The 19,795-nt window shown below is 35.0% G+C and overlaps 3 protein-coding genes across 4 annotated transcripts; 1 reads left to right on the top strand and 2 right to left on the bottom strand.

The window, feature by feature from the left end:
• Positions 1-10,219: 10,219 nt before the first annotated feature.
• Positions 10,220-14,334, top strand: LOC135136233 (uncharacterized). Of its 2 annotated transcripts, XM_064065538.1 has the most exons (4): positions 10,283-10,346; positions 10,407-10,478; positions 13,727-13,991; positions 14,043-14,334. In XM_064065538.1, the coding sequence occupies exons 2-4, from the start codon at positions 10,476-10,478 to the stop codon at positions 14,264-14,266; spliced, it is 492 nt and encodes a 163-aa protein (XP_063921608.1). In that variant the 5' UTR covers positions 10,283-10,346; positions 10,407-10,475; the 3' UTR covers positions 14,267-14,334. The 2 variants fall into 2 exon arrangements, with proteins under 2 accessions (XP_063921529.1, XP_063921608.1); XM_064065459.1 differs by having other exon boundaries at positions 10,220-10,478.
• On the bottom strand, positions 14,305-15,327 carry Rtv (retroactive). Its single transcript, XM_064065652.1, has 4 exons — positions 15,248-15,327; positions 14,820-15,198; positions 14,591-14,761; positions 14,305-14,540 (listed from the first exon to the last, which is right to left on the bottom strand). The coding sequence occupies exons 2-4, from the start codon at positions 14,890-14,892 to the stop codon at positions 14,338-14,340; spliced, it is 447 nt and encodes a 148-aa protein (XP_063921722.1). The 5' UTR covers positions 14,893-15,198; positions 15,248-15,327; the 3' UTR covers positions 14,305-14,337.
• Positions 15,029-19,682, bottom strand: LOC135125347 (uncharacterized). The gene is made up of 7 exons (XM_064051236.1): positions 19,513-19,682; positions 19,216-19,448; positions 18,860-19,128; positions 15,694-15,859; positions 15,533-15,641; positions 15,248-15,486; positions 15,029-15,198 (listed from the first exon to the last, which is right to left on the bottom strand). Exons 1-7 carry the CDS (start codon positions 19,680-19,682, stop codon positions 15,029-15,031), a joined length of 1,356 nt encoding a protein of 451 aa, XP_063907306.1.
• Positions 19,683-19,795: the final 113 nt, after the last annotated feature.

The following is a 19,795-nucleotide window of genomic DNA, read 5'->3' as shown; positions in this document are numbered from 1 at the left end:
TGAGTTCTAGAGTCCGAAATCTACAAGAAAATGTGTTTAGTAAAGTTTCGAAAATGTCAAATTTTGGCCGAAATTTGAAGAAGGGGAGAACATTGGAAAACTTTCACTTTTAAAAAAGTCGTCTCAAACTTCTGATAAAATTCAGGGACGTAGATCTCGACACGCTGATTCCAAAAATATAGCGTGTTAATGGTCACGGAGCAACAGTTTCGAAAAAATCGACATGAAATGCGAATTTGTAAATTTTCGATTTGTCGATGGTCGATTCTGGAAAAACGGTTACTGCTATCAGAGAAACGAGGCCGGAAGTGAGTTTTAGAGTTCGAAATCTACAAGAAAATATATTTAGTAAAGTTTCGATAATGTCAAATTTTGGCCGAAATTTGAAGAAGGGGGGACCATTGGAAAAATTTCACTTTTAAAAAAGTCGTCAAAAAATTCAGAAACGTAGATCTCGACACGCTGATTCCAAAAATATAGCGTGTTAATAGTCAATGAGCAACAGTTTCGAAAAAATCGACATGAAATGCGAATTTGTGAAAATTTCTAAATTTTCGATTTTTCGATGGTCGATTCTGGAAAAACAGTTACTGCTATCAGAGAAACGAAGCCGGAAGTGAGTTCTAGAGTCCGAAATCTACAAGAAAATGTGTTTAGTTAAGTTTCGAAAAGTCAAATTTTGGCCGAAATTTCAAGAAGGGGGGACCATTGGAAAAATTTCACTTTTAAAAAAGTCGTGTGACAATTCTAAAAAGATTCAGGAACGTAGATCTCGACACGCTTATTCAAAAAATTTAGCGTCTTAATGGTCACGGCGCAACAGTTTCGATAAAATCGACATGAAATGCGAATTTGTGAAAATTTCCAAATTTTCGATTTTTCGATGGTCGATTCTGGAAAAACGGTTGCTGCTATCAGAGAAACGAAGCCGGAAGTGAGTTCTAGAGTCCGAAATCTACAAGAAAATGTGTTTAGTTAAGTTTCGAAAATGTCAAATTTTGGCTGAAATTTGAAGAAGGGGGACCATTGGAAAAATTTCACTTTTAAAAAAGTCGTCTAAAAATTCTGAAAAAATTCAGGGACGTAGATCTCGACACGCCGATTCCAAAAATATAGCGTCTTAATGGTCACGGAGCAACAGTTTCGAAAAAATCGACATGAAATGCGAATTTGTGAAAATTTCAAAATTTTCGATTTTTCGATGGTCGATTCTGGAAAAACGGTTACTGCTATCAGAGAAACGAGGCCGGAAGTGAGTTTTAGAGTTCGAAATCTACAAGAAAATGTATTTGGTTAAGTTTCGAAAATGTCAAATTTTGGCCGAAATTTGAAGAAGGGGGGACCATTGGAAAAATTTCACTTTTAAAAAAGTCGTCTAAAAATTCTGAAAAAATTCACGGACGTAGATCTCGACACGCTGATTCCAAAAATATAGCGTCTTAATGGTCACGGAGCAACAGTTTCGAAAAAATCGACATGAAATGCGAATTTGTGAAAATTTCTAAATTTTCGATTTTTCGATAGTCGATTCTGGAAAAACGGTTACTGCTATCAGAGAAACGAGGCCGGAAGTGGGTTTTAGAGTTCGAAATCTACAAGAAAATGTGTTTAGTTAAGTTTCGAAAATGTCAAATTTTGGCCGCAATTTGAAGAAGGGGGGACCATTGGAAATATTTCACTTTTAAAAAAGTCGTCTAAAAATTCTGAAAAAATTCAGGGACGTAGATCTCAAATCGCTGATTCTAAAAATATAGCGTCTTAATGGTCACGGAGCAATAGTTTCGAAAAAATCGCCATAAAACGCGAATTTGCGAAAATTTCTAAATTTTCGATTTTTCGATGGTCGATTCTGGAAAAACGGTCGCTGCTGTCAGAGAAACGAGGCCGGAAGTGAGTTTTAGAGTTCGAAATCTACAAAAAAATGTATTTAGTTAAGTTTCGAAAAGGTCAAATTTTGGCCGAAATTTGAAGAAGTGGAAAAATTGGAAAAATTTCACTTTTAAAAAAGCCGTCTAAAAATTCTGAAAAAATTCAGGGACGTAGATCTCGACACGCTGATTCCAAAAATATAGCGTCTTAATGGTCACGGAGCAACAGTTTCGAAAAAATCGACATGAAATGCGAATTTGTGAAAATTTCTAAATTTTCGATTTTTCGATGGTCGATTCTGGAAAAACGGTTGCTGCTATCAGAGAAACGAAGCCGGAAGTGAGTTCTAGAGTCCGAAATCTACAAGAAAATGTGTTTAGTTAAGTTTCGAAAATGTCAAATTTTGGCCGAAATTTGAAGAAGGGGGGACCATTGGAAAAATTTCACTTTTAAAAAAGTCGTCTAAAAATTCTGAAAAAATTCAGGGACGTAGATCTCAAATCGCTGATTCTAAAAATATAGCGTGTTAATGGTCACGGAGCAACAGTTTCGAAAAAATCGACATGAAATGCGAATTTGTGAAAATTTCTAAATTTTCAATTTTTCGATGGTCGATTCTGGAAAAACGGTTACTGCTATCAGAGAAATGAGGCCGGAAGTGAGTTTTAGAGTTCGAAATCTACAAGAAAATGTATTTAGTAAAGTTTCGAAAATGTCAAATTTTGGCCGAAATTTGAAGAAGGGGGGACCATTGGAGAAATTTCACTTTTAAAAAAGTCGTCTAAAAATTTTGAAAAAATTCAGAAACGTAGATCTCGACACGCTGATTTCAAAAATATAGCGTGTTAATGGTCAAGGAGCAACAGTTTCGAAAAAATCGACATGAAATGCGAATTTGAAGAAATTTCTAAATTTTCCATTTTTGGATGGTCGATTCTGGAAAAATAGTTGCCGCTATCAGGGAAACGAGGCCGTAAGTGAGTTTTAGATTCCGAAATCTACAAGAAAATGTGTTTATTTAAGTTTCGAAAATGTCAAATTTTGGCCGAAATTTGAAGAAGGGGGGACCATTGGAAGAAATTCACGTTTAAAAAAGTCGTCTTAAAATTCTGAAAAAATTCGTGGACGTAGATCTCGACACGCTGATTCCAAAAATTTAGCGTGTTAATGGTCACGGAGCAACAGTTTCGAAAAAATCGACATGAAATGCGAATTTGTGAAAATTTCTAAATTTTCGATTTTTCGATGGTCGATTCTGGAAAAACGGCTGCTGTTATCGAACAAACAAGGCCGGAACTGAGTTTTATAGTTCGAAATCTACAAGAAAATGTATTTAGTTAAGTTTCGAAAATGTCAAATTTTGGCCGAAATTTGAAGAAGGGGGGATCATTGGAAAAATTTCACTTTTAAAAAAGTCGTCAAAAAATTCTGAAAAAATTCAGAAACGTAGATCTCGACACGCTGATTTCAAAAATATAGCGTGTTAATGGTCAAGGAGCAACAGTTTCGAAAAAATCTACATGAAATGCGAATTTGAAGAAATTTCTAAATTTTCCATTTTTGGATGGTCGATTCTGGAAAAATAGTTGCCGCTATCAGGGAAACGAGGCCGGAAGTGAGTTTTAGATTCCGAAATCTACAAGAAAATGTGTTTATTTAAGTTTCGAAAATGTCAAATTTTGGCCGAAATTTGAAGAAGGGGGGACCATTGGAAGAAATTCACGTTTAAAAAAGTCGTCTTAAAATTCTGAAAAAATTCGTGGACGTAGATCTCGACACGCTGATTCCAAAAATTTAGCGTGTTAATGGTCACGGAGCAACAGTTTCGAAAAAATCGACATGAAATGCGAATTTGTGAAAATTTCTAAATTTTCGATTTTTCGATGGTCGATTCTGGAAAAACGGCTGCTGTTATCGAACAAACAAGGCCGGAACTGAGTTTTATAGTTCGAAATCTACAAGAAAATGTATTTAGTTAAGTTTCGAAAATGTCAAATTTTGGCCGAAATTTGAAGAAGGGGGGATCATTGGAAAAATTTCACTTTTAAAAAAGTCGTCAAAAAATTCTGAAAAAATTCAGAAACGTAGATCTCGACACGCTGATTTCAAAAATATAGCGTGTTAATGGTCAAGGAGCAACAGTTTCGAAAAAATCTACATGAAATGCGAATTTGTGAAAATTTCTAAATTTTCGATTTTTCGATGGTCAATTCTGGAAAAACGGTTGCTGCCATCAGAGAAACGAGACCGGAAGTGAATTTTAGATTTCGAAATCTACAAGAAAATGTATTTAGTTAAGTTTCGAAAATGTCAAATTTTGGCCGAAATTTGAAGAAGGGGGGACCATTGGAAAACTTTCACTTTTAAAAAAGTCGTCTAAAAATTCTGAAAAAATTCAGGGATGTAGATCTCGACACGCTGATTCCAAAAATATAGCGTCTTAATGGTCACAGACCAACAGTTTCGAAAAAATCGACATGAAATGCGAATTTGTGAAAATTTCTAAATTTTCGATTTTTCGATGGTCCACTCTGGAAAAACGGTTGCTGCTATCAGAGAAACAAAGCCGGAAGTGAGTTCTAGATTTCGAAATCTACAAGAAAATGTGTTTAGTTAAGTTTCGAAAATGTCAAATTTTGGCCGAAATTTGAAGAAGGGGGGACCATTGGAAAAATTTCACTTTTAAAAAAGTCGTCTAAAAATTCTGAAAAAATTCACGGACGTAGATCTCGACACGCTGATTCCAAAAATATAGCGTCTTAATGGTCACGGAGCAACAGTTTCGAAAAAATCGACATGAAATGCGAATTTGTGAAAATTTCTAAATTTTCGATTTTTCGATGGTCGATTCTGGAAAAACGGTTACTGCTATCAGAGAAACGAGGCCGGAAGTGGGTTTTAGAGTTCGAAATCTACAAGAAAATGTGTTTAGTTAAGTTTCGAAAATGTCAAATTTTGGCCGAAATTTGAAGAAGGGGGGACCATTGGAAATATTTCACTTTTTAAAAGTCGTCTAAAAATTCTGAAAAAATTCAGGGACGTAGATCTCGACACGCTGATTCCAAAAATATAGCGTCTTAATGGTCACGGAGCAATAGTTTCGAAAAAATCGCCATAAAACGCGAATTTGCGAAAATTTCTAAATTTTCGATTTTTCGATGGTCGATTCTGGAAAAACGGTCGCTGCTGTCAGAGAAACGAGGCCAGAAGTGAGTTTTAGAGTTCGAAATCTACAAAAAAATGTATTTAGTTAAGTTTCGAAAAGGTCAAATTTTGGCCGAAATTTGAAGAAGTGGAAAAATTGGAAAAATTTCACTTTTAAAAAAGCCGTCTAAAAATTCTGAAAAAATTCAGGGACGTAGATCTCGACACGCTGATTCCAAAAATATAGCGTCTTAATGGTCACGGAGCAACGGTTTCGAAAAAATCGACATGAAATGCGAATTTGTGAAAATTTCTAAATTTTCGATTTTTCGATGGTCAATTCTGGAAAAACGGTTGCTGGTATCAGAGAAACGAAGCCGGAAGTGAGTTCTAGAGTCCAAAATCTACAAGCAAATGTGTTTAGTTAAGTTTCGAAAATGTCAAATTTTGACCGAAATTTGAAGAAGGGGGGACCATTGGAAAAATTTCACTTTTAAAAAAGTCGTCTAAAAATTCTGAAAAAATTCAGGAACGTAGATCTCGACACGCTGATTCCAAAAATATAGCGTGATAATGGTCACAGAGCAACAGTTTCGAAAAAATCGACATGAAATGCGAATTTGTGAAAATTTCTAAATTTTCGATTTTTCGATGGTCGATTCTAGAAAAACGGTCGCTGCTGTCAGAGAAACGAGGCCGGAAGTGAGTTTTAGAGTTCGCAATCTACAAAAAAATGTATTTAGTTAAGTTTAATCGACATGAAATGAGACCACTATCGAAAAAATTGGGCGGATTTTGCATATTTTTGAATGTTTCAAAGGAAGATTCTGGAAGTACCATTGGAGTTATCGAAGAAATGAAACCGGATATGACTTCTGCGGTCCGAAATTTATAAGAAAATGTATTTAGTAAAATTTCGAAAATTTTGTTGAAAATTGGTCGAAAATTGGGCGGATTTTGCATGTTTTTGAATGTTTCAAAGGACGATTCTGAAAAAACCAATGGAGTTATAGAAGAAATGAAAGCGGATTTGACTTCTGCAGCCCGAAATCTACAAGAAAATGTATTTTGTGAAATTTCGAAAATGTTGTTGAAAATTGGTCGAAAATTGGGGTATTTTGCATATTTTTGAATGTTTCAAAGGACTATTATGGAAAAGCCAATTGAGTTATCGAAGAAATGAAAGCGGATATGACTTCTGCGGACTGAAATCTACAAGAAAATGTATTAAGTGAAATTTCGAAAATTTTGTTGAAAATTGGTCGAAAATTGGGGTATTTTACATATTTTTGAATGTTTCAAAGGACGATTCTGGAAAAACCAATGGAGTTATCGAAGAAATGAAAGCGGATATGGCTTCTGCGGACTGAAATCTACAAGAAAATATATTAAGTGAAATTTCGAAAATTTTGTTGAAAATTGGTCGAAAATTGGGCGGATTTCGCATGTTTTTGAATGTTTCAAAGGACGATTCTGAAAAAACCAATGGAGTTACAGAAAAAATGAAAGCGGATTTGACTTCTGCAGCCCGAAATCTACAAGAAAATGTATTTTGTTGAAAATTGGTCGAAAATTGGGGTATTTTGCATATTTTTGAATGTTTCAAAGGACGATTCTGGAAAAACCAATGGAGTTATCGAAGAAATAAAAGCGGATATGGCTTCTGCGGACTGAAATCTACAAGAAAATATATTAAGTGAAATTTCGAAAATTTTGTTGAAAATTGGTCGAAAATTGGGCGGATTTCGCATGTTTTTGAATGTTTCAAAGGACGATTCTGAAAAAACCAATGGAGTTACAGAAAAAATGAAAGCGGATTTGACTTCTGCAGCCCGAAATCTACAAGAAAATGTATTTTGTGAAATTTCGAAAATTTTGTTGAAAATTGGTCGAAAATTGGGGTATTTTGCATATTTTTGAATTTTTCAAAGGACGATTCTGGAAAAACCAATGGAGTTATCGAAGAAATGAAAGCGGATATGACTTTTGCGGACTGAAATCTACAAGAAAATGTATTAAGTGAAATTTTGAAAATTTTGTTGAAAATTGGTCGAAAATTGAGGTATTTTGCATATTTTTGAATGTTTCAAAGGACGATTCTGGAAAAACCAATGGAGTTATCGAAGAAATGAAAGCGGATATGGCTTCTGCGGACTGAAATCTACAAGAAAATATATTAAGTGAAATTTCGAAAATTTTGTTGAAAATTGGTCGAAAATTGGGCGGATTTTGCATGTTTTTGAATGTTTCAAAGGACGATTCTGAAAAAACCAATGGAGTTATAGAAGAAATGAAAGCGGATTTGACTTCTGCAGCCCGAAATCTACAAGAAAATGTATTTTGTGAAATTTCGAAAATTTTGTTGAAAATTGGTCGAAAATTGGAGTATTTTGCATATTTTTGAATGTTTCAAAGGACGATTCTGGAAAAACCAATGGAGTTATCGAAGAAATGAAAGCGGATATGACTTCTGCGGACTGAAATCTACAAGAAAATGTATTAAGTGAAATTTTGAAAATTTTGTTGAAAATTGGTCGAAAATTGGGGTATTTTGCATATTTTTGAATGTTTCAAAGGACGATTCTGGAAAAACCAATGGAGTTATCGAAAAAATAAAAGCGGATATGGCTTCTGCGGACTGAAATCTACAAGAAAATATATTAAGTGAAATTTCGAAAATTTTGTTGAAAATTGGTCGAAAATTGGGCGGATTTCGCATGTTTTTGAATGTTTCAAAGGACGATTCTGAAAAAACCAATGGAGTTATCGAAGAAATGAAAGCGGATATGACTTCTGCGGACTGAAATCTACAAGAAAATGTATTAAGTGAAATTTTGAAAATTTTGTTGAAAATTGGTCGAAAATTGGGGTATTTTGCATATTTTTGAATGTTTCAAAGGACGATTCTGGAAAAACCAATGGAGTTATCGAAGAAATGAAAGCGGATATGGCTTCTGCGGACTGAAATCTACAAGAAAATATATTTAGTGAAATTTCGAAAATTTTGTTGAAAATTGTTCGAAAATTGGAGTATTTTGCATATTTTTGAATGTTTCAAAGGACGATTCTGGAAAAACCAATGGAGTTATCGGAGAAATGAAAGCGGATATGACTTCTGCGGACCGAAATCAACAAGAAAATGTATTTTGTGAAATTTCGAAAGTTTTGTTGAAAATTGGTCGAAAGTTGGGGTATTTTGCATATTTTTGAATATTTCAAAAGACGATTCTGGAAAAACCAATGGAGTTATCGAGGAAATTAAAGCGGATTTGACTTCTGCAGTTCGAAATCTACAAGAAAATGTATTTAGTGAAATTTCGAAAATTTTGTTGAAAATTGGTAGAAAATTTTGCATATTTTTATGTATTTCAAATGTCGATTCTGGAAGAACCATTAGAGTTATCGAAGAAATGAAAGCAGAAATGACTTCTGCGGCCCGAAATCTACAAGAAAATGTATTTAGTGAATTTCGAAAATTTTGTTGAAAATTGGTCGAAAATTTTTCATATTTTTATATATTTCAAATGACGATTCTGGAAGAATTATTGGAGTTATCGAAGAAATGAAAGCGGAAATGACTTCTAAGGCCAGAAATATCCGAGAAAATGTATTTAATGAAAATTCGAAAATTTTGTTGAAGATTGGTCGAACATTTTGCATATTTTAATATATTTCAAATGACGATTCTGGATGAACCACTGGAGTTATCGAAGAAATGAAAGCGGAAATGACTTCAAAGGCCAGAAATGTACTTCCAGAATCATCCTTTGAAATATATAATGTGTTAATAGTCACGGAGCAACAGTTTCGAAAAAATCGACATTAAATGCGAATTTGTAAAAATTTCTAATTTTTCGATTTTTCGATGGTCGTTTCTGGAGAAACGGTTGCTGCTATCGGAGAAACGAGGCCGGAAGTGAGTTTTAGAGTTCGAAATCAACAAGAAAATGTGTTTAGTGAAGTTTCGAAAATGTCAAATTTTGGCCGAAATTTGAAAAAGGGGGGATCATTGTAAAAATTTCACTTTAAAAAGAGTCGTCTAAAAATTCTGAAAAAAATTCAGGAACGTAGAGCTCGACACGCTGATTCCAAATATATAGCCTGTTAATGGTCACGGTGCAACAGTTTCGAAAAAATCGACATGAAATGCGAATTTGTGAAAATTTCTAAATTTTCGATTTTTCGATGGTCGATTCTGGAAAAACGGTTGCCGCTATCAGAAAAACGAAGCCGGAAATGGGTCCTAGAGCTCGAAATCAACAAGAAAATGTGTTTAGTTAACTTTAGAAATTTTCAAAATTTTTCCGGTATTTGAAGAAATAATTTCACTTTTAAAAAAGTCGTCTAAAAATTGTGAAAAAATTCAGGGACGTAGATCTCGACACGCTGATTCCAAAAATACGTATTTTTACTAGAGATGTACCGACTGTAGGTCTGGCCGACTAACCGACTAACCGATTATTCGGCCAGTAAAAACCGACTAGTCAGCCGACTGTTCGGCTTTGCTAAAACCGGTTTATAAATGCGACAGACAGTGTGTTTTTTTTCTATTTCTCTGACTATCTTAAAAATTTGTTTTATTTTAATAAAAGGAATAACTAAAGTTCCTTCGTTTTCCAAAAAATGTGTTAAATTTGTTTGGATAATTTTAACATTTAATTTTTTTTTGTAACTCAGTACAAAAATAAAGAATAACACAATTTATGGCCATTTTATACAATATTTTAACTGAGATTAAGTTGATCGCGCATTTAACAAGGCCATTAGCGACGTCTCATTGGCGTAGAGTCGGTCACATGGTACTTTAACGCGGGGTTAAAAATTAAATCGCAATTAAATATTTAATTGAGGTTCCGTAAATTGCTTTATATACTTACTATTTTAATTTCAATAAAAAAAAGCCGACCGATCGGCTGTTTTGCCGACCAGTCGCCGATTGCCAGCCGACGATGAAAAACGGCCGAATAGTCGGCTTATCCGACCGTTCGGCCACTAGTCGGTACATCCCTAATTTTTACGAATAACGAATTCGTTTTTTCAGTATGCTAATTCGACAACCGGTACACACCATCATCGCGCCAAAAATAGCCATATGCAAGTATTACACTTCGGAACCACCATTATGTAACTTACTGGAACAACTCGAAATCATACTATTCAAAGTTCGCATCAGCATCGCTGCAAAATCAGCTTTATTATTGTGTACACAAATTAATTTCACAAGGATGTACCTCGTTAAAAAATGATGTAAGAGGTGAGCGTTCGCGTACGAGCGAACCATCACTATCCTAAGAAGAGACGACCGATGGTGGTTGAACGAAGTGAAAGAATCGGTAATGTACGCTATTCTCTATTCAACTTGTCGCTGGAGCTTTGTCCGCTGCCTATTCCAGATGCATTTCTTGCGTGTCCGGTGATATGAGTGCGAGCTGTGCACCGTGAAATTTTTGGATGCTTTGAAAATGGTAAGTGGAACTGAAAGCTTTTTGAAAAATTAAAAATATATACTAATATCAAGAATTCTGTCAATGTTTTTTTTTAAATTTTAAAAATTATATAGGTGTATATATTATAATAGATAATTGGATAACTGCATTTCATGCGTGAGATCTAAGCAACATTTTTTTAGATAAGTGCACCTTTGTTTCATTTCATTGAAATCCAGTCTGTAGATGTCTGTTGCATTACCCAATAAAGCATTGTTAGATACAAACCTTAGCGGGTGCTTCTTGTCAAAAGAAATATTTTTAAATTTTTTTCCGGAGTTCTTAAAGATTTTTGTTAAACGTTCATTGTTAAACATAAATGTTAACGTAAGTAGTTAGTAATTCGATTTTTTTTCCATCATTTACCGTTAGCTGCGCCATAAATATTACTTTTTATTCATTTACCGGCAAACAGTATAAATAAAACATAGATTTATTTGTACTGAACTGATGCAATGTATTCTTATATTTCTTTAACAACACATGGTACTCAATTTCTTTTAATCAATCAATATCAATCCATTAAAGAAAAAAATAAATGTAACAATCTACGCCTATGGCGCCATTTGATCGCTTCATAGTCATAAATTACTCGCCTGTCGTAATTCCAAAACAGTGCCATAGCATCGATTTCAGGAAACACACAGTATGACTTCCTCTTTTTTACAATAATTTATTAACGGAAATGACGCTCAAACGAACACTGGAAGAAAACCCATCACCGATTGCTTCCCGGTCATCCTAAGAAAGTTCATGATCTACGTAATTAGACTAACGCATTCAATTATATGAAGTTCCAAGTGAAAGGGCATTCACATTTCTCTTACACGTAAAAATTATGATTCAACTAGAGCAATGTCAGAATTGAAAGTGAAACAAAGGGGCGGATGTAGATGACCATAACAGTTTTTTATTAACGGTCAAGTCAATGCCAGATTGTAATGCACCAGTTCTCACGATTGGAATGCACCAGGTTGCAGTTTGCTTTATTGGAATTAATCAATAATATAGCGATTAAAACACATTTTGGTATTAAGGATTAAACTCGAAATGGCGATGTTTGGCGTTACTTCCGCCTTCGTCATAAATCGCACACAATCTTAAAACGGCAAAGTATTTTAATTGATTGCATAACACCTACTTAAGTGATCTCTTGATTAAATTGATCGATGGAACTTTGTTTTAAGACAGTACATAATTTTCAAGCGCGGTTACTTTCAAACAGGTAGACCTTGCCTTGCAGTTGATTCCTTTTTTTAAAGATTAATGCAACTATATCTGGGTCAATACCTCGCTAAGACAAACACGATGACATCAAATTAAGATCCTGTTAAAAAAAAACGGGTAGTAACGCAACGAGATGCGGTTACGACATGCTGCAATTTCGCTACATCATTGTGCAGTAAACCGTAATACGTGGAAATATTATCTGGAAGCGAAACGAATGATCTCTGTTTTTTTAAGAAATTTCACCTTCATTGAAGTATTTTTCTAATAATCAGCTAAATGTAACACCCGCACCTTTTCAAAAAGAAAGTTAGATAAAAGGTTTTAATTTCTAGGTTTTAAGTTAATCGCTTTCTCCCTCCCTCTTAGCAAACATAAGAATTATTTTTTGCATAATATTGGAAATGTCAATTGTTAATCAGGACAGATTTAACAGTGGTTCTACTACTGTGGTAGACACCGTTCATCCAAAAATTCATACTTAACGTAAATAAAATAATTTCTGGTGGTATTTCCATTCGAATAAATAATTAAACACACCTGACATTGTTTTAACTTTGCATTCTTGTCAGCCGTCATTGGTTTTCAACAAATTATTGGAGCTTGACTGTACATATTGCAAAGTCGAACAAGTTATGTATAGTCGTCCAACAGCTAAATCATAAAAATATTTTTAAAACATAGTACATTTAGAAAAATCTGCAGCTCTCAGGATATAGACATGATGCAACTGCACCTGTGTGTGCAAATCCGCTAATTAATCGATTTTTAATTAAACGGCTTTTCCTCTTGTGACAACGAAAATCCAACGTTTCGTAATCCATCTCGCGAGCATCAAGGTGATGCCAATTGATTTTAAAACATACAGTTACATAAACCCGGTGACAACTCGAGTGATTTGATTTTAATGGTATTGTGAAACATACTTAGGATTTTAGTAGGTATCGTCGCTTTGCTTTATTAACACTTCATACGGAAACTTGAGGGAGATACTTCCGAGAAAGTATGGTAAATGGGACACGCGTGAATTTGTTTATGAAATTATTTCGCAATACTACAGTCATGCAAATTTCCAAATGGGCACTATTATGACAGTTAAGTGACGTCATGCGTAAAATATCGCTAGGTTGAACACTGACCTTGCTCAACCTGCCCCACATATCAGAATTAATCTTTGCAGTGTATAATTTACTTAAAAAATGTGGTGAAGGGAATAATAGTTAAGTTTCTAATTTAAAGGCTAGTCGATCGCGTTATTATTTTTAAATGCGTATTCGTGAGTTTCTGTAATAAAACTTTGCGACTTTTTTCTTCGCACGAATGGTTTTGAGTAAAACGATAACACTATTCAGTGTTTGTTATTTATGACATATGAAAAGTGTATTGCGGATTTATCTTGCAAAATGAATCAGATTTCGTTGCATCAACATGACGTAATTATATTAGATGTTTGCTGTGTTTATTTTGCGCATTGTAAACCGCTACTATAAACTTTCAACGATCTGCACTAAGACGCATATCAGATGTCAAAGTTGAAACTATTCCTCCGGTCAACGTGATACTAATAATAAAATATTCTGATCCCGAGTGACTTTCTTTATTATTCGTATTTCGTTGAGTTTTATTGTTTGTAAACTTGTTTGGGCAACAATAGGTCAGCCACTTTTTTTGCGAAATATTAAATCTGAATCTGATTCTCACAAAAAATGGATTTTTAATGGAGATTAAAATGTGTGAATTTTAAAAAATGACATGGTGGAATCATTTTAGTGCGTTTAAATTAGTTTGCGCAAGCTAGATTTATGCAATGAACTTCCTACTTCAAAATAATGATCACTGATTAGTGGATTATTACGAAAAAGTTTATTTCCGATAAAAATTAACTAAATCTACTGTCTTTCAGTGTGTAGTTAGCCGATTGCGACAATTTTAGACCCAATGCCTCATTTAAATAGACAAGTCACGCTTTCACATTCTAATCTGTAGCAACAATTTTCTAGATCCTGCTTCAATGGATTCTGTTCTTCATACTGTTATACACACTCAATGCAACCCCCGTAAGCTACCAATACGTGAGATATCTACGAAATGGAAGAGTTAAATCTGAAACACCGCCACGAAGATCTAGAAGTTTCGGCTTCGCGACTAAAGAAGTACTTTCAGAGAGTCATTTCTGGAACAACGACGACATCGATCCCAACACGAATTCTCTAACTTTCGAGGAACATGGTGGCCACATCACGCCAGATTTTAGCAATGGTTTAGGTATAATGATTTGACTTTGCGACAGCGTATTACTTTTACATTTGTGCCTAGATTATCCTGACCCTCTTCTTCTGACTGGATCCGCAGCCAAAAGAGCAGTCGCTTATTTATACCGAAAACCTCTATTTTTCGAAGACATCAAGCACCTAGATGCCCTTTTACACAAACAAGATGAAAGAAGACGCAACGGTTTGTCGGGGAATAAGTTAGGGTCTCTAAGACCGCATCTGCCATTCTATAGGTTTAAAAAGAGTTTTTACAGCGGCTTTTTCTAGGTTTAGTAACTTATGTGTAAATAAAACAAACTATTAAGTATACTTAATAAAATTATTTTATGTACAAATGTTTATAATATCATCCTAGACGTCACTAGCGTACACAATAATAACACAGTAAAATTCACTGTCACAGTGGTTGAAGAGTTGCATAAGTCTCCTCTGCAAAAGCACATAAGAACTTTCCTGAAGTTCCACTTAACGTAAGCACATCTATCTTCACTGTCTGAAGGTCCTCTTTGGAGACACATCCGTTCAGTTGCCACCCCATACTCTAGTAATTTTTCACGATAATTTTATTCAGTGACATATTTCACAACTTACCTTCTTTAAGTGGATTTTCTGTCTCTAACATTTTCCCGCACCATCCTGACGCACACGGGACGGCTTCTATCCCTCGTTCCGATTCTATTTGTGTCACATTGAACGTAAACGGGTCTTTACAACTCCCCAATTCGCCTCTGGATCGACATACATAACACCGTCTGAGGATTCCTGCAAGAGGTCATCAGTATTCACCACACCCAACAGAAAACGATTTTCGGGCACTCACCGTTAGTCAGTTTTGGAGTTAATATTAAAAAAATGAAAGAAAGACTAAGCAAAAGTGACCTACACGAATCCATTTTACCTCAAACTTGTGGAAGACATTCCATTCGAGAACTTTCACTTCGCAACTGAAGAATGAAGACTGAATACCTTGACGCATGTGGGTAGATTATAGACAGTTGTGTTGGAATGTTTATTTAGTTGCATAAATACTTATACAAATTTCATCCATCGGTGACCGCGGCTCTCTGCGTCTTCTTCTTTAAGTTTTTGGTAGTCTTTGAAGTAGCGTTTTCTGCTGCAGGCAATAACAAGTCCGGCACAATAGCATGGTAAGGTTAACGACAAGACTAAACCTAAGTACATCATGTGACGGACGAATGCTGAAATTTTATTTTGATCTATCACCAAAAAAAAAAACAGTGTCAAAACCTTGTGTTAGAAGTCTGGACTTGGAGATGACGTAAACAATGATTTGTTGCATGCGGATGTCGTCGACTTGACACGTGTAATTTCCTTCTTCGGATTCTTCGACACCCACTAAATACAAAGTGTTAAAAGTGTCTACTATAATTCTGGGTTCATCTTCGCCATTAGGCGGAACTACGCTCTCTCCTGCTTCTAGGACTTTTCCGTTTTTCTTCCAAATAACTTTATTCTCGAGAGTGGATCTTTAAAGAAATATTCATTTTCGCAAAACAGTGATGACGTTCTTACTCTGGACAAACCAAAGTTAAGTGTGACTTTTCCGCCAAGACAAACGTTTTGCGATACTTAAATGCGGCCGTTTTCCCGGTTTTCCAGCCTTTGTTGAGGCCTTCAGCATCTAAAGAACAAGAGTTTTAAGAGATGGGAAGATTGCACGAAATAGCGAGTACCAGGATTACACGTTCCGTCGCAAGATTGGATCTGGATGAAGTTTGGGATGATTCGGGTTAAATTACTAATTCCTGGGAACAGTCGGCCTAAAATTTGGGAGCGGCAAGCGATTTCGTTTGCATTTTTCAGGAATCTTTCGTCTGAATTCTGACTCGAAGACGATGACTAAAGAAATGCATTATTTAGTTGATAGAAGAAGCCGGATTTCTACATCGATCTACTTTGTTAAAATTTGTATAATTTAGCATACGTACAATTAATTACTTATCTTCTACTTATTGTTACGATGATCGGTGATTGAAAATCGATGTGGGTAAACTCAACAATTTATTTCTTACTAACTTAAATTTACACCACTAACTGCACAGCGATTATATACAAAATAATTCTAGTGCAACTTGGCTGGATTCTGTCTTGACTGAACTGGTTGAACTATAATCGTTCCCGAAGGTGGCCTCTATTTAAAGCTATACTTCCCTCCTAGTAGTTCAGCACCTGTGACAATACGGTACCTATTCCGATGTTGCTTGCGTCCGTGTCCAAGATGGACATTCCCGATGATCGAGGATAGGACAGAATAGGACTAGAGCATAGTGCGTTCGTCAATCGTTTAAAGGCTGCTTCACATTCAGCAGTCCAATTAAACTGAGATTTCAAATCCGTCAGCCGGTACAGAGGAGTAGCAATATTGGCAAACCCGTTGACAAACCTTCTGTGATACGTGCACAATCCCAGAAACTCCGGACTTCGTGTTTATCTCTTGGTCTTCTACTTCTTTTTGGAAGAGGAGGCACTTCTTCGGATTCAACTTCAAATTTGCCTCCTTCATTCGACTAAATACTTCTTCCAATATCTGTTTCTATCTTCTTCGGATAGAGTTTGAAGTATCTCTAGGGCTGTGCCTCGCAAAGCTATTATCAATGCTGTCGCTTTTTGCTCTACAATATTTTCCATATTTTCCAAATTTCTTTTTACGTCCTTCACTTCTTCTTTGATTTCTTCTATTTCATTCTTGTTTGCTTCCACTTCCTTTTGGAATTTTTCAGTCAGGCTAATGTGCTTATCTATTTTTTCGTCCATCTTTTCCATTCTTGCACCCATTTTCTCGTTCATTTCCTTGTTTCTTGCTTCCATTTTTTCGATTCTTGTGCCCATTTCTTCTTTCATTTCTTTATTGCTCGCGCCCATTTTATCCATTCCTGCGCCTCTTTCTTTTTTCATTTCTACAAGCGTAGCCATCATCTGCTTTACTTGTTCCTCCATTTTTTCGGCTTGAGCTTTAGTCTCAACAGGCATCAATCTTCAGAATTCTTGTCCAGTTTGCCCGTAATTCGTCGTAAAACCACTTATTATCAATTTCAAATCTCACTTCCGACAGCAGTGTCACGTTGAACGGGTGATTAAAATCGGCGTGGGTAAAACTCAACAATCTATTTCTTAATAACCAGAGTCCGGAATTTTATGCATGAAATGTGGCCAAAATATATGCAGAAAAAATAAGAAAATATGTTTTAATTTTACGAAAATATGCAAAATTTTTACAAAAATATGCACACATTTTGTACTTTTTTTATTGAACATACAATAAATTGGTAATGTATCCACAAATCTAATAAGTTTAATTTAAAACAATATTGTGCCATATTTTAAAAACTTTATTTTACAAAAAAAACACAACTAAATAACAAATATTTGTAAAGAAAAACGAGTACAATGATACATCAAAAAACACTGAAATATCTGCATTAATGTTATAACTTGCAACTATATGTTTTTCAATGTTTTCAATTAAAAAATTTTCAGACAAAATTTGTTTATAGACAGAGAAAATCCCCTCTACATCCACTGATGTAATGGGTGCATACTTAGGAGCGCTAATTAAATTTGGTTCTATGTTAACCTCGCTACTAGAATCTCCATTATGTATTTTAGCTACCTTTGATAACATAATATAACCTTGATTCTTTTCTAGTACTTCCTTAAACTTTTTATTTATAAGTTGTTCTATTTTTCCCTTTACTTTTTTAATGCTTGTTTGGAATTATATTATATTCAACAGAAATAAAATCGTTAGAATGAGAACGGCGCCGGTGGGCGGGGCTAGTATCTGCTAAGATAGAACTCTGTAGGAAAAAGTTAAACTTAACAGCTGCTAAGACTGATTTTGACAAATGTGATCCCTCTAATAAAATAGAAGGTGGGTGGGCAGGGTTAGTACCTGCTAAAATAAGACCGATTTTGGCAAATGAGATAGCTCTAATAAAAGAGAGGGTGGGTGGGCGCGGCTAGTACCTTTTAAAATAAGATCGATTTTGGTAAATGTAACTTCCGTTTTTCCAGAATCACCAATTGAAATGTGGCAACTTTTAGGATTATTAAAAAAAAAATTCAAACCGAAAATTTCTAAAATCTCGTTCCAGTGTTATAAACACGCTACATTTTTCCAGTTGGTATGTCAAAATGTATATCTCAGAATTGTTTGGGATTTTTAAGCAACTTTTTCAAAAACTCAATTTTTCAATACACCTCATCTTGAAATTTCGATTGTTTTTGACAATTTTCGAAGTTTAATCAAATACATTGCCCTGTAGATTTCCACCTTTAGAAGTTAAAAACGCCGATACGTGCAATAAAAAGTTCGCGTTATGCTTTGAAAATCTAAAAACTGTCAAAATATGTGAAAATATTGCAAAAGATACGAAAATATGTGAAAAATCTTGATATCATGCAAAATATGCAAAATTTAGTCTGCGTCAGTCACTTCTTATTTACCTAATTCGCCTAGATCCGAAAGCATTTAGTTGTAATATGAACAATCATCAATATGCAAATTTCATAAATTCTTCTCTATTAATAACTCGAATTAACACGACTAACTATTACAGCGATTATGTACAAAATAATTCCGGCGCAACTTGACTGGACTCTCTTCACTGAATAATAATCGTTCCCAAACGATGGTCTGTATTTAAACCCATACTTCCTTCAAGATGTGCGGCGATCGGGATCTTTCTGGACTGCCGTTCGCGATTTCCGCTTCCAGGCTTTTCTTTAGCGATCCGCCGCTCGATCGGTCATCATCGGCGTACAGACCAGAAAGCTCTCGACGGCCCATAGGCGTCGTGCCGGGGCGGCGTATGGGTTTATTTCGAAATGGTTACCTACCTTATGTGTCATTTTTATTCGGCAAAACCCTGTTTTTTTCCTAACGCCCTCGTTCTTGGGTCTTCCGCAAACCTCACAAATGCCCCAAGGACCCCACTGGGTCACAATTTCCATTTCAATTTTCATTTCCTCACGAACATTTTTAAATTCTGTCCCTTCAGAATGAGAAAATAAAGAATTAACTGGTACAAAATAAACTTCATAATACTTTCTCCACCCTGAAAAATTCCCCGTTTCCATGTTGGTAACATTATCTTCATTGTAGACAACTAAAATATGAATTTATTTTATTTAAAGGAATACAAATAAATAATAAAAGTGATAAATTGTTGGCCATCGTGAGACTAGAAACTTACGATCAACCAAGTAGTTATATTTTTCACTTTCCTCTCCTTCGTAGTATTGACAGTAATACAGCCCCGTGTCATTTTTACTAAAGTTGTTAACAGTCAAACTGTGTTCGATATTTACTTCGACTCTGTTTTCTGTGGAGTTATTATTCATGTCTAAAATAACTTCGTGGGGTTCTGGGTTCCCGATATCGTCAACTTTGTACCAGACTTTGGGTCTTCCATCGTCATTTTCATCGCTGCATTCGTGTTTATTATTTGAGAAAGTTTTATAATGTTTTTCTTAATTCGACTTTTCCATACCAGTAATGACATTGCAAAGTTAATTTTTGGCCATGCGTAGCATCAACTAAAGTGTAGAGATCGCCTTTTTGGTTTTCGATTAGGCGATCTCTGTCTCTGCAGTTCCGATGAATTTCGTTCACAGCACAAACAGCGTTTAACAGGAACAAGAAAAGAAACATTCTTATCATGATTATCTTGGTTTGATAAATATGCACGCTAGGAAGGTTGAATTAATTAGTCTGTCAATTGTGTCAGTTCAAATCAGTAATAAATAAACGACTAAATCTTATCCTTATTTTTT

The sequence above is a fragment of the Zophobas morio genome, unplaced genomic scaffold (assembly GCF_036711695.1).
Source record: "Zophobas morio isolate AGI-343-1 ecotype UQ-CSIRO unplaced genomic scaffold, CSIRO_AGI_Zmor_V1 ptg000002l, whole genome shotgun sequence".
Classification (NCBI taxonomy): domain Eukaryota; kingdom Metazoa; phylum Arthropoda; class Insecta; order Coleoptera; family Tenebrionidae; genus Zophobas; species Zophobas morio.
This window is presented reverse-complemented; position numbering and strand designations above follow the sequence as displayed.